The sequence below is a fragment of the Tachyglossus aculeatus genome, chromosome X4 (genome assembly GCF_015852505.1).
Source record: "Tachyglossus aculeatus isolate mTacAcu1 chromosome X4, mTacAcu1.pri, whole genome shotgun sequence".
In the NCBI taxonomy this organism is placed as follows: Eukaryota; Metazoa; Chordata; class Mammalia; order Monotremata; family Tachyglossidae; genus Tachyglossus; species Tachyglossus aculeatus.
This window is the reverse complement of record NC_052098.1, coordinates 26114058-26136309: the sequence shown is the minus strand read 5'-3', so window position 1 is coordinate 26136309 and position 22252 is coordinate 26114058. Positions and strand designations below refer to the sequence as shown.

The following is a 22252-nucleotide window of genomic DNA, read 5'->3' as shown; positions in this document are numbered from 1 at the left end:
CTACTTAAATGTCCTGAATTTAAAATATTTAGTCATTGAGGTAGAAATAATCATTTGTTGTTAAATAATGCCTCCCTCAGAGTGTAACCATTTCTTCATTTTGTACCTCCCAAGGATTTAGTATACTGCATTACACCAAGTGGGCCTTAAAATATTAATACTATGGGTCCTACTACACAAACAAGATTTTTTTTTAGAAATGAGCTGTCTCAAAATGCATGGAAAAAATAATTACTAGAATTTAAACCTTACTAAAGGCTAATAAAACCTGGAGAACTGGTTTTCATCTATTTAAAGCAAACAGTAGACATTCTATTCGGTTTTGCTTTTTACTTCCCTTTTCCTTTTAATATGCTATTACAGGAACGTGTCAGAAAATAGCTCAATTGGTGATCTGGGCATAACACAAGAATTAGAAAAATATCCTAAAGCTTTTGCCACTGTATCACCAGGGGACAAAAATCAGTTTGTGTGTGTGTGTGTGTCTGTGTGTGCTGTATCCACTCCAGCACTTAGAACAATGCCTGGCACATAGTAAGTGCTCAACAAATGCCAGTTATTTTTGCCTCTCTTAAAATGGGAAAAATTCACTAAGTTTCACAGGGATACCAAAAAGATTAATGTGGAAATATAAAACAGATCAGAACTGTAAAATAACTTCTCAAGAAAAATCCACGATAACTTTTCAATGGAATTGTAAATATTTAGAAAGGTCCCAAATCATCCATGAACGAAGTCCTAGAGAATATTAAGTTTAATTAGTAAAACTTTTTCTGCAAAGTAAAATCTGGATTGTGGTAGCCTTATTTCAATTATAGAATAATGTAATGTTGATAATGAAAAATGATTATGGCTTACCAGATATTCTCTTTCAAGGTGCTTTTCTCGTTCAATGCTGGATTTAAGTTCACTTGTTTGATGCAGCAGAATGTCGGAAGAGTCATCGCATTTTTTCCCTAGGTGTCTTATTCTCCTGTGCAAATCATGCATATCATGTTCCTGAATCTGCAAAAGAATATACAGTATATGTAATATATGTGTACATGTATATGCGTATGTATAGAAGCAGTGGAAAGAGAGCAGACCTGGCAGTCAGAGGACCTGCGTTCTAATCCCGACTCCGCCACTTGTCTGCTGTGTGACCCTGGGCAAGTCATTTAACTTCTCTTTGCCTCAGTTCCCTCCTCTGTAAAATGGGGATTCAAGACCTGTTCTCCCTTCTACTTAGACTGTGAACCCCATGTGGGACAGGGGCTGGGTCTGACCTGATTAACTTGTATCTACCCCAGTGATTAGAACAGAGCTCGATACAAAGTGCTTAACAAATACCATAACTACTATAATCATTATTATGAGAGAGAGAGAGAGAGAGAGAGAGAGAGAGAGAGAGAGAGAGAGAGGTCCTCTGTATTTGAAGACGATACTACCAATGGTGAAATTCACCTACGAGTGCATGTATGGTTGAATATGCCAATGTGGGAGAGAAAAACACTGTCCCTTATTGTGTTACTCTGTTTGCTGTGCCTCCTTGTCTCTAGTCCTTTATGAAGGTTTTGCTCGAAAAGAGCCACACCCTTTATTTGCTGGGTGCCATGCTGGTCTATCCTTACCAAGCTGAATCCCAGCTTTTGGAGGGGATGCAGAATCATCTGAGGTTTTGTTTAGGTATCAGTAGTCTTAAGCATTTATTGTGTGCCGGCCACTAAAAGCTAACAAAGATTGCAAATTAGACACGGTCCCTGGCCCTCAAGTGCTTCACAATCGAAGAGTATAAAACAGGGAGAAGGGACTGGTGAAAAATATACATAGGGAGGGATGAAACAAACAAAACAGTGAAACAACATAGCATGTGCTTAACAAATACCACAGTTATTATTACCGTGCTCCTTCTCAGAATCACACCTGGAGAGTTGCCAGTACTCTACCAGTCTCAGCTATGGGAGGGAGAGTCAAGCAGATGCATACCCATTCTATTCCTAGCTTGGGCAGTGATTAACGAGAGGAAGGCAATCTGCTACAAGTCAAAACTCACTTGCGCTGGCCAACAGCGGCACAGGAGAAAGTTGAGGGCAGAGACTCACGTTTAACTTTGCGGAAGGAAGCAATGGTAAACCACTTCTGTATTTTTAACAAGAAAACTCTATGGACACACTACCAGAACGATTGCAGAGGGAGGTGGGGCGTCCTGGGAGAGATGTGCCCATGGTGTCGCTACGGGTCGGAGACGACTCAACAGCATTAAGGTAAGATTATTACTGTGTAGGACAGGGACTGTGTCTGACCTGATTATCTCATCTACCCTAGCATTTAGGACAATGCTCGGCATACTATTTATTTATTTATTTTACTTGTACATATCTATTCTATTTTATTTTGTTAGTATGTTTGGTTTTGTTCTCTGTCTCCCCCTTTTAGACTGTGAGCCCACTGTTGGGTAGGGACTGTCTCTATATGTTGCCAATTTGTACTTCCCAAGCGCTTAGTACAGTGCTCTGCACATAGTAAACGCTCAATAAATACGATTGATGATTGATGATATAATATAGGCTTAACTAGTAGCACAGTTATTATTCACTCAGAAGTAAGTCGCTGAGTCTGCCAAACCCACATGGCTCACTGTCATTCCTCTGCATGGAGGCAATACTTCTGAGGTGTTGAAATTGCCTATTAAATTCATTTTTTTCCAATATTAGTAGTCCTGTGATGAGTTGTCTAAATCTTTATCGTAGTGTTCTTCATCTTCATCACCACTCATCATTGTGGGGACAGGTGTTTATGACGGTGGCAAAGCTCTTTTGTTTCAGGGGCAGGTGCGGTGCCATCAGATGGTTACTTAGACACCTCTAGGTAGATCCGGAAGGGCCAATATTAGTGATGGTCTGATTGCACATCCAACTCCTGAGAGAAATCATCCTGAAGAGGTAAGTTCTCTACACAGAAGGTGTACCCGGCACCTACCTCTATGAACTGTCTTTCACCAGGAAATCTAGCAGATCAGAAAACAGACACAGAGAAGTTAAATGGCTTGCCCAAAGTCATACAGCAGGCAAGTGAAACACCTGTTTCATCCCTCCTTATGTACTGGTTGACAATTCTCTCTTCCTATTCAACATCTGGCCAGTTCATATGCTAATCGGTGCTGTTCTTGTAGATCGATGACTAGTTTGGTCATCATGTAGCATCCTGACACTCCATGGTATGATTTTTTTTTTTCTGGGGTGTCAAAACAATAGTGGTTTTCTGGTGAGCTGGGCCTTAGGGTCATTTTTTCTAGTCTTTTTTTTTTTTAACGGTATTTGCTAAGCACTTATTATGTGCCAGGCACGGTTCTAAGCACTGGGGTCAAGTTGGACCACAGTCCATGTCCCACGTGGGACTCACAGTCATCATCCCCATTTTACAGATGTGGTAACTGAGGCCCAGAGAAGTCAGTGACTTGCCCAAGGTCACACAGCAGGCAAGCGGCGGAGCTGGGACTAGAGCCCATGTCTTTCTGGTTCCCGGGCCCAGGCTCTGCCCACTAGGCCACACTGCTTCTCTGCTGCTCCTCCATAGTCCTCTTCTCCACTGGGAATCTGCTGTGCCTTGCTAAATAGGGCCGCTCAACCACCCAGGATACTGCCTCTTCGACGACCACACTTGACAAGGGACACAGCATGGTGCCATTAGGCTAGTTAAATTGACCTAAGGAATGGGTCTACAGTGCCTACATTTTAATGTCCTATACAATGCTTTTCCCTTCATTAATTTATAAAAGCATTTTGTAACCCAAATGCACCTAACTCCTCAGGGTGCTGAGGACTGATTAGCTTGTTCATCCGATAATGATACTTGAGAGATTCATCTGTAAATTCACAATAATGAAACCTTGCTTTATAGCTATTAATGTAGTATCCACTAGATGGCTGTATTTCATTTCCCCATCATTTTTCTCCACAATTTTCAACGAAATGTTTCACTGTAGCGAGAATTATTATGTAGCAATTTTATTCAACCTCTAATTTTCAAGCATATTAGCTATACCTTGAAGTGAGACTTAAAAATCGAATGGGGTGGTAGCTAAAGACAAGAAAACAGTGATTCTATAACCTAGGGCAAACGTTGTTATTATCACTATTGCCAGGCACTAGGATAGATGCAAGATAATCAGGTTGGACCCAGTCCCTGTCCCACATTTGGCTCACATTCCTAATCCCCATTTGACAGATGAGGAACTGAAGGCCAATGAATAAGTGACGTGCCCAAGGTCACACAGCAGACAAGTTAGAAGCACCATGGCTTAGAAAGTCAGAAGGATCTGCGTTCTAATTCTGGCTCCACCACACGTCTTGGGCAACTCACAACTTCTCCGGGCCTCAGTTGCCGCGTCTGTAAAATGGGAATTAAGAGGGTGAGCCCCAAGTGCAAGGGGGACTGTGTCCAACCCAATTAGCTTGTATCTACCCAAGCGCTTAGTACAGTGCCTGGCACATATTAAGTGCTTAACAAATACCACAATTATTATTATCATTATTATACTATTAAGTGGCAGAGCCAGGATTAGAATCCAGGTCCCCTGACTCACAGGCCCGGGCTCTTTCCACTAGGACATGCTGCTGCCTTTTTCTCGTGCTCCCTCCCTGGCACCCTTTTCTACCCCCAAAATAAACCATTGGTAATTATTAAGCATCTACTGTGTAAGGAGCACTGTACTATGTGAGAAAGTACACCAAAAGCAAAAGAATCACTACCTGGCCTCAAGGGCTTCCAATCAAAAGAAAAAGCCTGTGCCTCCACATTCCTTAACAGTAACAATGATTATTATTACTATACAATAATTATTAATAATAATTATTAAGCACATATCCTCTGCCAGGCATTGTACTAAATGACGGGGTAGATACAAGACAATCAGATTGAACAAAATCTCTGTCCCACCTGAGGCATAAAGTCTAAGTGGGAAGAAACTGAGGCACAGAAATGTTATGTGATTTGCCCATAGTCGCACAGCGGGGAAGAAGTGGGGTTGGGATTAGAACCCAGGTCTCTTGACTCCCAGTGCATGTTATTTCTCTGGCCAAGCTGCATGAATAGTGTAAATGTGTCTACTCCATTTTCCCTCAAATATGAAAAGGATTGTCAAAGGTCCGGACTGTCATTAATTTGTGCATAAATGCATTTTGGCCCAAAGGCGTCCCAACCAACCTACAATGATGCTTGCTTAACATTTAAGCGAAAAGATAAAAATATGAGAGGACTGGTTTTAGGTTTCTCCATTTTTGTCTTTCCTTACGATGAACAACAGCAACAACAAAAAAACATTTGGAGGCTCAATTTTCATTCCAGCTTGTGGAATTCAAAAATAACAAATTCACCCACAAGACTCCTCCATTGGGCCATAAGCTCTTGAAAGCAGGGTTCATATCTACAAGCTCTACTGAACGAAAAGCACCTCTACTAAATTTAGTAGGCCTGAGTACAAACAAGGATTGGGATGCGTTCACTAAGTGCAATCTGTCAATCAAGCAGATATGAAGGCATTAGGAGGGGCTCTGTGGTGAAAATATTAGTGAATACAGCTTTAAAACATTGTCCCTGTCTACACAGGGCCCCAGGTGACCAAAAACATGAAATTTGCCCTGTGAACATGTTACAAAATGAATTTTCCCCTGGAAAAATAGTTTCCCAAAAAGTCCAGTGTCTCATATAGACTTGGCCAGTGAGACCTAGATGAGGTCATCAGACTTCTTTTATTTATTTCTAGAAGAGAAGAGTCCTCTTTTATTAACAACTCTTTATATATATTTTTCATCTTCAATGCTACCAAGTCCATCAATAGGAAGAAGGCACTCGCACACTACTATTCACATTCCAGCTAAGTCTTCCTTCATCGTAGCATAATTAAAACCCAGAAACATTCATATGTTGAGCCAGTAAACACCATTGGGTATGCATACAGAAGGTCGGCAGCTCGATAACTTTCCAGAATTAGCTGCCACAGAAGGAGAAAAGGAAAGCAGAAAAAGGGAAGAAAACTCAAAAAGAAAGTGAGAGGCATGTGTATAAGAGTTAAAATATGCTGGGCAGGAGGAGTTAAATAAATAAAAGAGATTGCAAGAAGGGTGCAGAAGAAAGAGATTGAAAAATAGCAGTGAAAGGGAGGGAAATAAAAGCTAATCAGAATCATATTAGATAGGAAAATGTACTCGAAAGGGCCTACTAAGCAGCAAATAAAATAATGGACTGGAAGGAAAGAAAGGAGAAAAACATTTTAAGCTGGGAGATGAAATATTACTCTGGTCTGAGAAAAGGACTGAACACCAAGGCTTCCAGGATCTAATCCCAATCCTGCTATGTACTTATTGCCCGGAATCAATCAATCAATCAATCGTATTTATTGAGCTCTTACTGTGTGCAGAGCACTGTACTAAGCGCTTGGGAAGTTCAAGTTGGCAACATATACAGACAGTCCCTTCCCAACAGTGGGCTCACAGTCTAGAAGGGGGAGACAGAGAACAAAACCAAACATACTAACAAAATAAAATAAATAGAATAGATATGTACAAATAAAATAGAGTAATAAATATGTACAAACATATATACATATATACAGGTACTGTGGGGAAGGGAAGGAGGTAAGACGGGGGGATGGAGAGGGGAACGAGGGGGAGAGGAAGGAGGGGGCTCAGTCTGGGAAGGCATCCTGGAGGAGGTGAGCTCTCAGTAGGGCCTTGAAGGGAGGAAGAGAGCTAGCTTGGCGGATGGGCAGAGGGAGGGCATTCCAGGCCAGGGGGATGATGTGGGCCGGGGGTCGACGGCGGGACAGGCGAGAACGAGGTACGGTGAGGAGGTTAGCGGCAGAGGAGCGGAGGGTGCGGGCTGGGCTGGAGAAGGAGAGAAGGGAGGTGAGGTAGGAGGGGGCGAGGTGATGGACAGCCTTGAAGCCCAGGGTGAGGAGTTTCTGCCTGATGCGTAGGTTGATTGGTAGCCACTGGAGATTTTTGAGGAGGGGAGTAACATGCCCAGAGCGTTTCTGGACAAAGACAATCCGGGCAGCAGCATGAAGTATGGATTGAAGTGGAGAGAGACACGAGGATGGGAGATCAGAGAGAAGGCTGATGCAGTAGTCCAGACGGGATAGAATGAGAGCTTGAATGAGCAGGGTAGCAGTTTGGATGGAGAGGAAAGGACAGATCTTGGCAATGTTGCGGAGCTGAGACCGGCAGGTTTTGGTGACAGCTTGGATGCGAGGGGTGAATGAGAGAGCAGAGTCGAGGATGACACCAAGGTTGCGGGCTTGTGAGACGGGAAGGATGGTAGTGCCGTCAACAGTGATGGGAAAGTCAGGGAGAGGGCAGGGTTTGGGAGGGAAGACAAGGAGTTCAGTCTTGGACATGTTGAGTTTTAGGTGGCGGGCAGACATCCAGATAGAGATGTCCTGAAGGCAGGAGGAGATTCGAGCCTGGAGGGAGGGGGAGAGAGCAGGGGCACAGACGTAGATTTGGGTGTCATCAGTGTAGAGATGATAGTTGAAGCCATGGGAGTGAGTGAGGTCACCAAGGGAGAGAGTGTAGATCGAGAACAGAAGGGGACCAAGAACCGAACCCTGAGGAACCCCCACAGTAAGGGGATGGGAGGGGGAGGAGGAGCCTGCAAAAGAGACTGAGAATGAACGACCGGAGAGATAAGAAGAGAACCAGGAGAGGACGGAGTCTGTGAAGCCAAGGTTGGATAGCGTGTTGAGGAGAAGGGAGTGGTCCACCGTGTCGAAGGCAGCTGAGAGGTCGAGGAGGTTAGGATAGAGTATGAGCCGTTGGATTTGGCAAGCAAGAGGTCATTGGCGACCTTTGAGAGGGCAGTTTCCGTGGAATGTAGGGGACGGAAGCCAGACTGGAGGGGGTCGAGGAGAGAGTTGGTGTCGAGGAATTCGAGGCAGCGCGTGTAGACAACTCGTTCAAGGAGTTTGGAAAGGAATGGTAGCAAGGTAGCAATGGTAGGAATCAAGCAACAAGCTGGATTTCTTCCTGTCCAGATTTCCTTAGGGATACTAACATTTCTTCTCTCAAAAAGATATTGCAAGAAAAAACTGTACAACAAGTAGTAGTGGAAATGGAATGAGAGAAAACATGGAGACATGCTATTTTAGGGAACTTTCAGCCTTGCCAGAGTATCATTTAGTTAAGGCAAATGATTTAATAGTAATACAGTCGGGATCCCCTTGTTAAAGCATTTCTATTTTGAGCTCTGTCAATCTGAAAAAAAAAAACGATTTAAAAAAACCTTCAGAGGCTACAGATGCAATTCAAATCTACAAGTCTTGGTGCACAGGAGATTCTGGTCACTTACTGACATGGAACTACTGCATGCTGTTGTTAATAATAATGATGGCATTTGTTAAGTATTTACTATGTGTCAAGCACTGTTCTAAACTCTGGGGTAGAAACAAGTTGATGAAGTGGACAGAGTCCCTGTCCCACATGGGGCTCAAAATCTAATTAGGAGGAAGAAGGATTTAGTGGATTTCTGTACTAGGCCACGCTGCTCTTCATTCCAAAAAGAAATGATGGACCACACATAATTTAAGTTCCAAGAAATAGGAAAAAAATAAATTCTTTGATGTGGATTGCTTAATTAAATGGCCCAGTGGAAAAGGTACGGGCCTTGGGAATCAGAGGACGTGGGCTCTAATCCCGGCTCCTCCAATTGCCTGCTGTATGACCTTGGGCAAGTCATTCACTTCTCTGTGCTTCAGTTGTCTCTGTAAAATGGAATTCCATACTTGTTCTGTCTTCTACTTAGACTGTGATTCCCATGTGGGACAGGGACTGTGTCCAACCTGATTAATTTGCATCTACTCCAGCACTTAGAACACTGCTTGCCACACAGTAAACACTTAAATACCACAGGAAAAATAAATCCCCAAAACTAATGAAAATGCAATTTTGTGGGGCAGGGGAGGGGGAAGGTAAGGGACAGAAAGGCACACACAAGCCTTTTCGTTTAAGAGTAAAACTGATGAAATCAAGTGTTTTCTGCTCCCTTGGCAACTCTCCTTGCATTAAACTGAATTAGCAACATGGATGAGCCATTAAATTGTAAGCTCTGGAAAGAACATGGTCCTGGGAGTCAGAGGACCTGAGTTCTAAACCCGGCTCCACCACTTGTCGGTCGTGTGACCTTGGGCGAGTCACTCCACTTCTCTGGGCCTCAGTTTCTTCATCTGTAAAATAGGAATTCAATACTCATTCTTCCTCCCCCAGCCTCTACCCCACACCACCTTAGATTCTGGGACATGGACTGTGTCTGACAGTACAATGCTGCACAAAGTAAGCGCTTAAACACCACAATTATTCTTGGTTTTATACCTTCCAAGCAGTTAGTGCAGTGGACTGTATAGGTGAGTGCTCAATAAATACTATTACTACTGTTACTGTAATTACCACCCACTTGGGAGCTACATAAAAGAAACTATAGCCACTTACACCTCTTAAACTTCCTTTCTCTTCTCACTTAACTCTTCAACTTGATAGCCCACATAAGATTTGTAAAAGTTGGTAACACCCATTCATTCAGCAGTATTCACTGAGCACCTAATGGATGCAGAGTACTATATTAGATGCCTGGGAGGGGATAAAATCAAAAGCTTTTTAGAAAAGCAGCATGGCCTAGCGGATAGAGCATGGACCTGAGAATCAGAAAGACCTGGTTCTAATCCTGGCTCTACCACTTGCCTGCTGGCTAACCTTGGGCAAGTCACTTAACTGAGATGTGACCTCATCTCCCTCAGTTACCTCATCTGTAAAATGGGGATTAAGACTGTGAGCCCCTTGTGGAACATGGACTGCATCCAACTTAATTAGCTTGTGCTTAGTACAGTGCCTGGCACATAGTAAGCACTTAAATACCATAAAAAAAAAATCTCCTCAAGGTCAAGGATCAGATCTAAGTGGTCCACCAGTCCAAATAACTCCTGGCCCTTGTGTAGAAGAAAGAGACTAAGGAAGAAAGTCAGGAGACCAAAGTTCTTATCTGGTTTAGCTGCAGAATAGCTGGGCAATCTTGGACAAATCACTGGATTTCTCTCTGCCTCCATTTTTTGGGGGGGGTGGGGGGGTAAAATCAGGATAAAATTATCTGCCTCACTCTACCTTAAAGAGATATTGCAAAGACAAAATGAAACAGCAGACACAAAAATACTTTAGAAAAAATTGATAAAACATTACAGAGTTTTGCAGCATCATTATTGTTATTGCCCAAAAAGGTCAAATGAAATATCAACCAATGCTACTTATTATATACCTGCTGTATGCAAAACATTATACTAAGTGTTGGTGAGAGTACCCCAGTTCAAGTTACAGACACGGTTTAGACTGTGAGCCCACTGTTGGGTAGGGACTGTCTCTATATGTTGCCAATTTGTACTTCCCAAGCGCTTAGTACAGTGCTCTGTACATAGTAAGTGCTCAATAAATATGATTGATGATGATGATGATGATAAACCCACAGGAGGCTCCAATATAATGGAGAAGATGGGCTGACATGTATTATTTAGAAAGAGAGGAAGAACAAGGATACAAGAAGTAATCGCATGAGTATATCTGGATGAACTAGCTGAATAATTGAATACACACTTGATAATTCATATATATATTAGTTCATATTCATATTAGTACGGTGCTCTGCACACATCGTCATCATCAATCGTATTTATTGAGCACTTACTGTGTGCAGAGCACTGTACTAAGCGCTTAGCACTGCGCTCAATAAATACGATTGATTGATTGATATATGAAAATGTATAAGTATAGGTGCAAGTGAACATGTGCTACAAGAAGCGTCACGTGCACGGAACATACGTTCTCCGAGAAGCTGGTTGACACTATTTCAATCAATCAATCATCAATCATATTTATTGAGCGCTTACTATGTGCAGAGCACTGTACTAAGCGCTTGGGAAGTACAAATTGGCAACATACAGAGACAGTCCCTACCCAACATTGGGCTCACAGTCTAAAAGGGGGAGACAGAGAACAAAACCAAACATACTAACAAAATAAAATAAATAGAATAGATATGTACAAGTAAAATAAATAGAGTAATAAATATGTACAAACATATATACATATATACAGGTGCTGTGGGGAAGGGAAGGAGGTAAGATGGGGGGATGGAGAGGGGGACGAGGGGGGACTATTTGGGCTGTGAAGAATTAGTTGGGGAGGAAAAAGTTGAAAATCCTGCTAATCAAAAGCCTCCCGAAAAATACCTACGGAAAAAAACTTCAAAGATATTTTTCATTACAAACTGAAGTAAAGCTTAGTTTTTCAGGAAAAAGCAACAGAGGGACACCTTACAGAATAATTGTTTAAAATTGTTTAAAATTGTTTAAAATGGTTTAAAAACCATCAAGGACTTGAGGGAGTGCTGACTTTTGTCCACTAGGTGGTGGTGGTGTACTGATAGTATTTTAAATTGGGGCTTGTTTATGAAGAAAATTCTTTTGGGAGGGAAATCAATCAATCAATCAATCAATCAATCGTATTTATTGAGCGCTTACTATGTGCAGAGCACTGTACTAAGCGCTTGGGAAGTACAAATTGGCATCACATAGAGACAGTCCCTACCCAACAGTGGGCTCACAGTCTAAAAGGGGGAGACAGAGAACAGAACCAAACATACCAACAAAATAAAATAAGTAGGATATCACACTGAAGCGCCTAATAGAAAGCCTACCCTTGGTATTGTCTCCCCAAAACACAATCAAATACCTTCTGCTTCATTCACTTCTACCTACTTCTATGAATACTATCCCTCCATTTTAAGACTACCTCAAAGAGCCTACAAGAATACTAATAATAGCATTTGCACAGTGCTCTGCACATAGTAAGCGCTCAATAAATACGACTGATGATTTGTTAAGTGCTTACTATGTGCCAAGCATTGTTCTAAGCACTGGGGTGGTGGGGGGGTTACAAGGTAATCAGGTTGTCCCACGTGGGGCTCACACTCTTAATTCCCATTTTACAGATGAAGTAACCGAGGCACAGAGAAGTTAAGTGGCTTGCCCAAAGTCACACAGCTGACAAGTGGTGGAGATGGGATTAGAACTCAAGGCCCCTGACTCCCAAGCCACTCTTTCCACTGAGCCACGCTGCTTCTCCAACTTTTTAAATACTTACTATGTGCCTGGCACTGTTCTAAGCACTGGAGTAGATACAAGATAATCAAGGATCCTCTCCTCAGAGAGCCGCCACAGACGCCCGGGACTCTGTTCCCGAGAGGCCTGTCCGCCATCACACCAACCGGCCTTGCTGCTCCCAGAAGGAGCGCTTAGTACAGTGCAAGCGCTTAGTACAGTGCAAGCGCTTAGTACAGTGCTCTGCACATAGTAAGCGCTCAATAAATACGATTGATGATGATGATGATGATGATGACTCTCCCCGCCCCCCTCCCCCGGGAAAAAGGCCCTTGTTATCACCAAGTTATATTAAAGACAACCTCATTCGCACCTACTCAGCCCTCCCATGCTACTTGGCTGTTCACTCCTCTAATCAATCAATCAATCAATCGTATTTATTGAGCGCTTACTGTGCGCAGAGCACTGTACTAAGCACTTGGGAAGTACAAGTTGGCAACATATAGAGACAGTCCCTACCCAACAGTGGGCTCACAGTCTCAAAGGGGGAGACAGAGAACAAAACCAAACATACTAACAAAATAAAATAAATAGAATAGATGTGTACAAGTAAAATAAATAAATAAATAAATAAATAGAGCCATAAATATGTACAAACATATATACATATATACAGGTGCTGTGGGGAAGGGAAGGAGGTATGATGGAGGGATGGAGAGGGGGACGAGGGGGAGAGGAAGGAAGGGGCTCAGTCTGGGAAGGCCTCCTGGAGGAGGTGAGCTCTCAGTAGGGCCTTGAAGGGAGGAAGAGAGCTAGCTTGGCGGATGGGCAGAGGGAGGGCATTCCAGGCCCGGGGGTCGGTGGCGGGACAGGCGAGAACGAGGTACGGTGAGGAGATTAGCGGCAGAGGAGCGGAGGGTGCGGGGTGGGCTGTAGAAGGAGAGAAGGGAGGTGAGGTAGGAGGGGGCAAGGTGATGGACAGCCTTGAAGCCCAGGGTGAGGAGTTTCTGCCTGATGCACAGATTGGTTGGTAGCCACTGGAGATTTTTGAGGAGGGGAGTAACATGCCCAGAGCATTTCTGGACAAAGACAATCCGGGCAGCAGCATGAAGTATGGTATTCTAGTCAATCCAACTGCCATTCCCATTCCTCACCTTCCCCTCTCCCACTCAGCTTTTTCCCTCCCTCTCCCCCACCACGACCTCTCCCCCTCACCCCCTACCCAGGATCCCTCTGTGCCAGCGCCAATCCTCAACTCCTCCCTCCCGGCCCCCTCCCTCCCCTCCTCCCCACCCCACCCCATCCCAGTTCTCCTTTCCCATTGCCACCCCTCTTCCCACTCTCCCTCCCTAGGCCCCCGGCAACTCATCCCAATCCAAACGCTCCCCACCCCTCGCACCCTTCCCCCTCTCGACAGCCGCTGCCAAATGTGGCCTCTGGAACCCCAGCTCCCTTATAGGTAAGCTCCCTTTCATCCTGGACCTATTCCTTTCCAGGTCTCTAGTCCTCCTCGCCCTAACTGAAACATGGCTGTCTCCGGACAACACGGTCCCTTCTGCTGCTCTCTCCAGTGGAGGCCTCTTCTTCTCCCACTCCCCCAGACTCACCGGAAAAGGAGGAGGTGTCGGTTTCCTTCTCGCCCCCCAATGTCGCTTTCGCACTATCCCTCCTCCCCCTTCCCTTTCCTTCCCTTCCTTTGAAGCCCACATTATTCACCTCTACCACCCCCTCCAGATTCTTGTAGCTGTCATCTACCACCCCCACGGCCCCACCTCCAACTTATTTGACCCCTTCCTCACCTTCCTTCTCTCCTTTTCCATGCCCACTCTGATCCTCAGAGACTTCAACATCCACATGGATATCCCTGGTGACTCCTCTGCCGCTCGCCTTCTATCTCTCCTTGACGCTGCCAACCTCTTGCTCCACCCCACCTTGCCCACTCACCAACTTGGTCACACCCTCGACCTCACCATCTCCTACCGCTGCATTGTCTCCACCCTCACCAACTCTGAAATCCCTCTCTCTGATAATAATCTTCTCACCTGCTTCCTCATTCACACTCTTTTCCCCTGTAAATCCATATTACTCCCTCACAGAGATCTCTGCTCTCTTGACCCCATCTATCTTTCTGGGCACCTCACACCCCACCTCGCCTCCCTTTCCTTTCTACCCAATCTTGATGATCAGATTACCGCTCTCAACTCTACGCTTTCTACTCAGCTAGACTCACTCGCTCCCCTTTCCCTTCGCCGCTCTCATACCACTAACCCACAGCCCTAGATCACTGCCACTGTCCGCCTCCTTCGCTCTTATGCTCGAGCTGCTGAACGCTGCTGGTGAAAGTCTAAACACCATGCCAACCTCGTTCACTTCAAGTTTATCCTTTCCTGCCTTAACTCAGCCCTCTCCTCTGCCAGACAAAACTATTTCTCCTCCCTTATTGACACCCATGCCCATCATCCCCGTCAGCTCTTCCGTACATTCAACTCCCTTCTCAGGCCCCCGGTTCTTCCCCCTCCTCCTTCCCTCATCCACAACGATCTGGCCTCCTACTTCATTAACAAAATTAAATCCATCAGGTCTGACCTCCCCAAAGTCACTCCCCCACATTCTCCAACCCCCCGGCTCTCAACGCTCTCCGCTACTCTCCCATCCTTCCCAGCAGTATCCTCAGAGGAGCTCTCCTCCCCCCTCTCAAGTGCTACTCCGGCCACCTGTGCTTCTGACCCCATTCCCTCTCATCTCATGAAATCTCTCATTCCGTCCCTTCTCCCCTCCTTAACTTCCATTTTCAACCGCTCACTCTCCACTGGTTTCTTCCCCTCTGACTTCAAACATGCCCATGTCTCTCCCTTCCTAAAAAAAACCTCTCGACCCCACCTCACCTTCTAGTTATCACCCCATCTCCCTCCTACCATTACTTTCCAAACTCCTTGAACTAGTCGTCTACACGCGCTGCCTCGAATTCCTCAATGCCAACTCTCTCCTTGACCCCCTCCAATCTGGCTTCTGTCCCCTACATTCCACGGAAACTACCCTCTCAAAGGGCACCAATGACCTCCTGCTTGCCAAATCCAATGGCTCATACTCTATCCTAGTCCTCCTTGACCTCTCAGCTGCCTTAGACACTGTGGACCACCCCCTCCTCCTCAACACGCTCTCCAACCTTGGCTTCACAGACTCCGTCCTCTCCTGGTTCTCCTCTTATCTCTCCGGCCGTTCATTCTCAGTCTCTTTTGCGGGCTCCTCCTTCCCCCTCCAACCCCCTTACTGTAGGGGTTCCTCAAGGTTCAGTTCTTGGTCCCCTTCTGTTCTCGATCTACACTCACTCCCTTGGTGACCTCATTCGCTCCCACGGCTTCAACTATCATCTCTACGCTGATGACACCCAAATCTACATCTCCGCCCCTGCCCTCTCCCCCTCCCTCCAGGCTCGCATCTCCTCCTGCCTTCAGGACATCTCCATCTGGATGCCTGCCCGCCACCTAAAACTCAACATGTCCAAGACTGAACTCCTTGTCTTCCCTCCCAAACCCCGCCCTCTCCCTGACTTTCCCATCACTGTTGACGGCACTACCATCCTTCCCGTCTCACAAGCCCACAACCTTGGTGTCATCCTCAACTCTGCTCTCTCGTTCACCCCTCACATCCAAGCCATCACCAAAACCTTCCGGTCTCACCTCCGCAATATTGCCAAGATCCGCCCTTTCCTCTCCATCCAAACTGCTACCCTGCTCATTCAAGCTCTCATCCTATCCCGTCTGGACTACTGTATCAGCCTCCTCTCCGATCTCCCATCCTCGTGTCTCTCCCCACTTCAATCCATACTTCACGCCGCTGCCCAGACTGTCTTTGTCCAGAAACGCTCTGTGCATGTTACTCCCCTTCTCAAAAATCTCCAGTGGCTACCAATCAATCTGCGCATCAGGCAGAAACTCCTCACCCTGGGCTTCAAGGCTGTCCATCACCTCACCCCCTCCTACCTCACCTCCCTTCTCTCCTTCTACAGCCCAGCCCGCACCCTCCGCCTCTCTGCCGCTAATCTCCTCACCGTGCCTCGTTCTCGCCTGTCCCGCTGTCGATCCCCAGCCCACGTCAACCCCCTGGCCTGGAATGCCCTCCCCCTGCACATCCGCCAAGCTCGCTCTCTTCCTCCCTTCAAGGCCCAACTGAGAGCTCACCTCCTCCAGGAGGCCTTCCCAGACTGAGCCCCCTTCTTCCTCTCCCCCTCCTCCCCCTCTTCATCCCCCCGCCTTACCTCCTTCCCTTCCCCACAGCACCTGTATATATGTATATATGTTTGTACGTATTTATTACTCTATTTATTTTATTTGTACATATTTATTCTATTTATTTTATTTTGTGAATATGTTTTATTTTGTTCTCTGTCTCCCCCTTCTAGACTGTGAGCCCACTGTTGGGTAGGGACCGTCTCTATATTTTGCCAACTTGTACTTCCCAAGCACTTAGTACAGTGCTCTGCACACAGTAAGTGCTCAATAAATACAATTGATTGATTGATTCCCAACTATCCTTGCTTTCAGGATATTACACTCAATCTGCCGATTGCATAGGAGGCACATTTCTGCAAAACCTCAGATTAATAAACTCTCTAGGCCATAAACTCATTACGGGCAGGGAACATCTCAAACAACTCCGTTGGATGGTACTCCCCCGAGCGCTTAGCATGGTACTCTGCACACAATTAGTGTTCAATAAATATGACTGAATGATTGATTGAAAACACACTTACAGAACTCACCTACTTGTACACTGTGGATATAAGCGCAGATTGCTTTTTCCAACACCATGGTGGACTGTATTCAAACTGGCTCACACTGTTGGAGAGATGCACCCTAAGTTTTCTAACAACCTTCTGGCTAGCCAAAAAACTCACCAGACGGCCAAGCGTATCCACCGAGAACCTTCTGCCACCTTCCCTGTCCAAGAGAGGGCTTATTAATTCAATCATATTTATTCAGCTCTGTGTGCAGAGCACTGTACTGAGCACTTGGGATACTACAGTATAACAATAAAAAGACACATTCCCCGCCCACACTGAGCTTAGAGGTTTAGACTGGGAAGCGAGGGCTTAGTTGAAAAAGGCATCTTGGAGATGCAATTTTAGTAGAGCTTTGGAGATGAAAGAGAAATAGTAAAGAGGAGGTCCAGAGAGCAGGTGGGAGACAAGTTGGAAGCAGGAGAAAGATGAGGAAACAGGAGTAGAGAGAGATTTCAGGAAATTCATATTTTAGGTTTTGATTTTACCAACAGTACTTACTTTCCTAAAGCCCACATACAAAAAGAAACCAAGTATTTACTTTACAAACATAATTTATTCATGGAAGCATCGTACCTTAAAAGCACGCTCAATCTTATTTTTTTTCTCCAGAAGTAAATCATATTCTCGACGGCCTATTCGAATTAGGTTGTCTCTCTTCTCCAAATCTTCTTCAAAGCATCTGGCTTCTTCCTGCCTCTTCTGCTGGGAAGCATGAAATGCTCTCTCAGCTTCATACGCTTTTGTTTGTAGTTCCGCTTTTTGAGCTGTAAAACAGACCACCGCCCCCCACAACGACACAGTTAAACCAACAGAAAGCCAAGTCTTGTTTTTACTTGTACATGTTTAAGGATTCAAGTGGAAAATATGAATAAAATGCAGTTCCTTTATTAAATTACAGGCTACTCTTCACCTGAATTAGCAGTGTGTTGATTTCCTCAATTCCAATTTCCTGAGCCTGAAGACAGAGCTCAGCCATTATTGTAGTAATCGTGCCATTTATGACATGCTTACTACGTGCTAAGCACTGTGCTAAATACGATGTAATCAGATTAACACAGTTCCTGCCCCATATGAAGCTGGCAGTCTAAGAGGTAGGGAGAGAAGGCATCACTCCACTTTCTAGGTGAGGAGACTGAAAGGACAGAGAGGTTAAGTGATACACCCAAAGGTCGCACAGCAGGTCAGCATCAGAGCTGGGATTTAAAACCCACATCTCCCCTCTTCCAGATTTGGGTTCTAATCGTGACTTCGCCAGCTGTTGTGTGACCTTGGGCAAGTCACTGAACTTCTCCGTGCCTCAATTACTTCATCTGTAGAACAGGGATTAAGACTGTGAGCCCCATATGGGACATGGACCATGTCCAAACCTTTCCAATAGGCCTCACTGCTATTTATTGCTCTAAGGACTGTGAGCCCACTGTTGGGTAGGGACTGTCTCTATATGTTGCCAACTTGTACTTCCCAAGCGCTTAGTACAGTGCTCTGCACACAGTAAGCGCTCAATAAATACGATTGATGATGATATGCAGATAATTCCTACTTTTTTTGGCCCCAACAGAATTAATTCTAGGGTCTATGGCAACTTTCAAATTTAGGAGGCCCTTAAATGACATTATTTTTGATAGTATATAATTTATGGGCCAAACTATGTCCCTTTTTTTTTTTTAAAAAAAAAGGCATTTGTTAAGCATTTACTATGTGTTAAGCACATTCTAAGTGCTGGGTGGATACAAGTTTTATCAGGTTGGACGCAGTCCCTGTCCCACATGGGACCTCTTTTAGACTGTGAGCCCACTGTTGGGTAAGGACTGTCTCTATATGTTGCCAATTTGTACTTCCCAAGCGCTTAGTACAGTGCTCTGCACATAGTAAGCGCTCAATAAATACGATTGATGATGATGATGATGATGACTCAGAGTCTGAGTTGGAGAGAGGAGGATTTAAACCCCATTTTACAGATGAGGCAACGAGGCACAGAGAAGTTAAGAGACTTGCCCAGGGTCACACAGCAGACAATGGAGGAGCTGGGATTAGAACACAAATCCTCTGACTCCCTGTGCTCTTTCCACTAGGCCATACGCCTTCCCTCCCTGACACTGTTTTCAAACATTTTGGTCTCATTCAAAAACTTTCTGTGTTTTCCTTCTCTCCCCTATACCTCTAATTCTCTTATGCTATGTATCCAAATGAGAAATCGCGACTGCTCGAAAGAAAAAAAAAATCGTCCAATTTCTGATCAATTTCTCATTCTGATTTGTTAAAAACCACCTCTTATCTCTATAAAGTGTAACCTCTAGCTCAGAGGCTAGCAATTCTCTGCATGTGTGTTAGCTCAGATTCCAACAGATATGTCAGAGAAGCAGCGTGGCTCAGTGGTAAAGAGCCCGGGCTTTGGAGTCAGAGGTCATGGGTTCAAATCCCAGCTCCACCAATTGTCAGCTGTGTGACTCTGGGCAAGTCACTTAACTTCTCTGTGCCTCAGTTACTTCATCTGTAAAATGGGGATTAAGACTGTGAGCCCCCTGTGGGACAACCTGATCACCTTGTAACTTCCCCAGTGCTTAGAACAGTGCTCTGCACATAGTAAGCGCTTAATAAATGCCATTATATGTCAGTCTGTGAGCATAGTTTAATAATAATAATGGTAATTATTATTATTATTATTATTATCATTATTTTTATGGCATTTGTTAAGCAGTTACTATGTACCAGGCACTGTACTAAGCACCGGGGTCGATGCAAGCAAATTGGGCTAGACACAGTCCCTGTCCCATTTGGTGCTCACAGCCTCAATCCCTTTTTTACAGATGAGGTAACTGAGGCCCAGAGAAGTGAAGTGACTTGCCCAAGGTCATATGGCAGACACGTGGTGGGGCTGGGATTAGAACCCATGACCTTCTGAGTCCCAAGGTTGGGCTGTCCTGGATCCCTCAGCTGTTCTCCTTTGTTCGATGCTGTTTCCGTCTAGGCAAAAAGGACACCATACAAGAGTCTTGAGAGTGTTATGGGCTGCTGTAGTGGGGTGGAATCCCAAAGTAATAATAATAATAATAATAATGGCATTTATTAAGCGCTTACTATGTGCAAAGCATTGTTCTTAGCGCTGGGGAGGTTACAAGGTGATCAGGTTGTCCCATGGGGGGCTCACAGTCTTAATCCCCATTTTACAGATGAGGTAACTGAGACACAGAGAAGTTAAGTGACTTGCCCAGAGTCACACAGCTGACAATTGGCAGAGGTGGAATTTGAACCCGTGACCTCTGACTCCAAAGCCCAGGCTCTTTCCACTGAGCCACGCTGCTTCTCTGTAGCCTCCCCGTAGTAGTTGTGGAAAGTAGTGAAAACTGCACCCATAACTTCAGCTATAGCCACAAACCCTGGCAAGCACTCAGCATTATTTTCAGATTTTTGTGTCAAGTTGAGATGGAGTGAAAGGGAAGCGGGCAAACACCACAACTCCAAATATTTGGATGGAACGTAGATTTTTCTCAAGAAAAAAAAAAAAATCAAAGTCGTCATCACTTCTCACTCCGATTTTCTCTTGAGGAAAGTGTAGAATTAACATGATCCTTCTTTTAATTTCCCAATTGTTATTTTTTTTAATGAAATAAAAAACAGAGAAAAGATATGAGACTGCATACACTTACATATTCTGTGAAGGGAAAACATTAAATCTGACAAAAGATGGCTGAAAGTCCCAAGTGAAAAAGGTACTTTTGAAAAGGGAAATGCCACTGAAGCAAAGGATCTAAAAGAAATCTGCAAGTAATTGGATGAAGATGAAAAAAGACTCAGGTAACGAAGAGAAAGATGAGAAGGTTATGCCTGCAACAGAACAAAAACTGACACTTGGAACTGTGTGGTTAAAAAGCTGATATACAGAATCTACAAGGGAATGCAAAATGAAATTTGTAATAAAACAGGATTATACCGAAATTCCTTAAAATTTTCTTTCTTTCCACTCTATTTAAACACCAACTGTGTGGAGTGAAACCGAAGGATTCCGAGACAATTCTGAGCTCCGGGATCAGTACCAGATGCAGGATAGTCCTGCAGCAGATTCAGGATATGATCCTCACCTTCCTGGGATTTGTACATATCATGAAGGGGACTAGGAGCAAGTGGAGATGCAGTGGAAACATTGGGAAAGCTGGTAAGAAAGCAATAAAATGAAAGAAAATGAGAAGCAGTTTGGTCTAGTAGAAAGAGCATGAGCCTGGGAATCAGAGGACCTGGGTTCTAATCCTGGCTCTGCCACTTGTCTGCTGTGTGACCCTGAGCAAGTCACTTAATAATAATGACGACATTTGTTAAGAATTTACTATGTGCAAAGCACTGTTCTAAGCGCTGGGGGGGCTACAAGGTGATCAGGTTGTCCCACGAGGGGCTCACAGTCAACCGTGCCTCAGTTACTTCATCTGTAAAATGGGGATTAAGACTGTGAGCCCCATGTGAGCCCATTGTTGGGTAGAGACCGTCTCTATATGTTGCCGATTTGTACTTCCCAAGCACTTAGTACAGTGCTCTGCACCCAGTAAGCACTCAAATACGATTGAAAGAATGAATGAATGAATTTGGGACATGGACAGTGTCCAACACGATTAGCTTGTATGAATTCCAGTGCTTAGCATAGTGCCTGGTACATAGTGCTTAGCAAAATACTTTTAAAAAATTCCTTTGAGTCTCTCAGCATTTTTTTGACATGAAAGAAAAACTTGAAAAATGTGAGTGCTATTCAACAAGAAGGCATCAAACACTTCACAACAATGGACTTCACAACTTGGATTTAAGCGGGCATAATCACCCCACTTCTGACTGGCCATGTTAGACATCAGATTTTAGTCAGAAGTGGGGTGATTTGTACTTCCCAAGAACTTAGTACAGTGCTCTGCACACAGTAAGCACTCAAATACGATTGAATGAATGAATGAATGAATGAATGAATGTGGGACATGGACAGTGTCCAGCACGATTAGCTTGTATGAATTCCAGTGCTTAGCATAGTGCCTGGCACATAGTGCTTAGCAAAATACTTTTCAAAAATTCCTTTGAGTCTCTCAGCATTTTTTTGACATGAAAGAAAAACTTGAAAAATGTGAGTGCTATTCAACAAGAAGGCATCAAACACTTCACAACAATGGACTTCACAACTTGGATTTAAGCGGGCATAATCACCCCACTTCTGACTGGCCATGTTAGACATCAGATTTTAGTCAGAAGTGGGGTGATTTGTACTTCCCAAGAACTTAGTACAGTGCTCTGCACCCAGTAAGCACTCAAATATGATTGAATGAATGAATGAATGTGGGACATGGACAATGTCCAGCACGATTAGCTTGTATGAATTCCAGTGC

The 22252-nt window shown here is 44.5% G+C and overlaps 1 protein-coding gene across 4 annotated transcripts in view; it reads right to left on the bottom strand.

Annotated features, from left to right (window-relative positions):
- The window catches only part of CCDC171 (coiled-coil domain containing 171), a 179676-nt gene that overhangs the window by 134906 nt on the left and 22518 nt on the right, over positions 1–22252 (bottom strand). For all 4 annotated transcript variants that reach the window (XM_038769913.1, XM_038769916.1, XM_038769917.1 and 1 more), the window contains 2 exons: positions 17472–17662; positions 859–1005 (listed from right to left, as the gene is read on the bottom strand). In XM_038769913.1, the coding sequence (XP_038625841.1) occupies positions 859–1005; positions 17472–17662 (338 nt within the window). The remainder of the gene's footprint in view (positions 1–858; positions 1006–17471; positions 17663–22252) is intronic.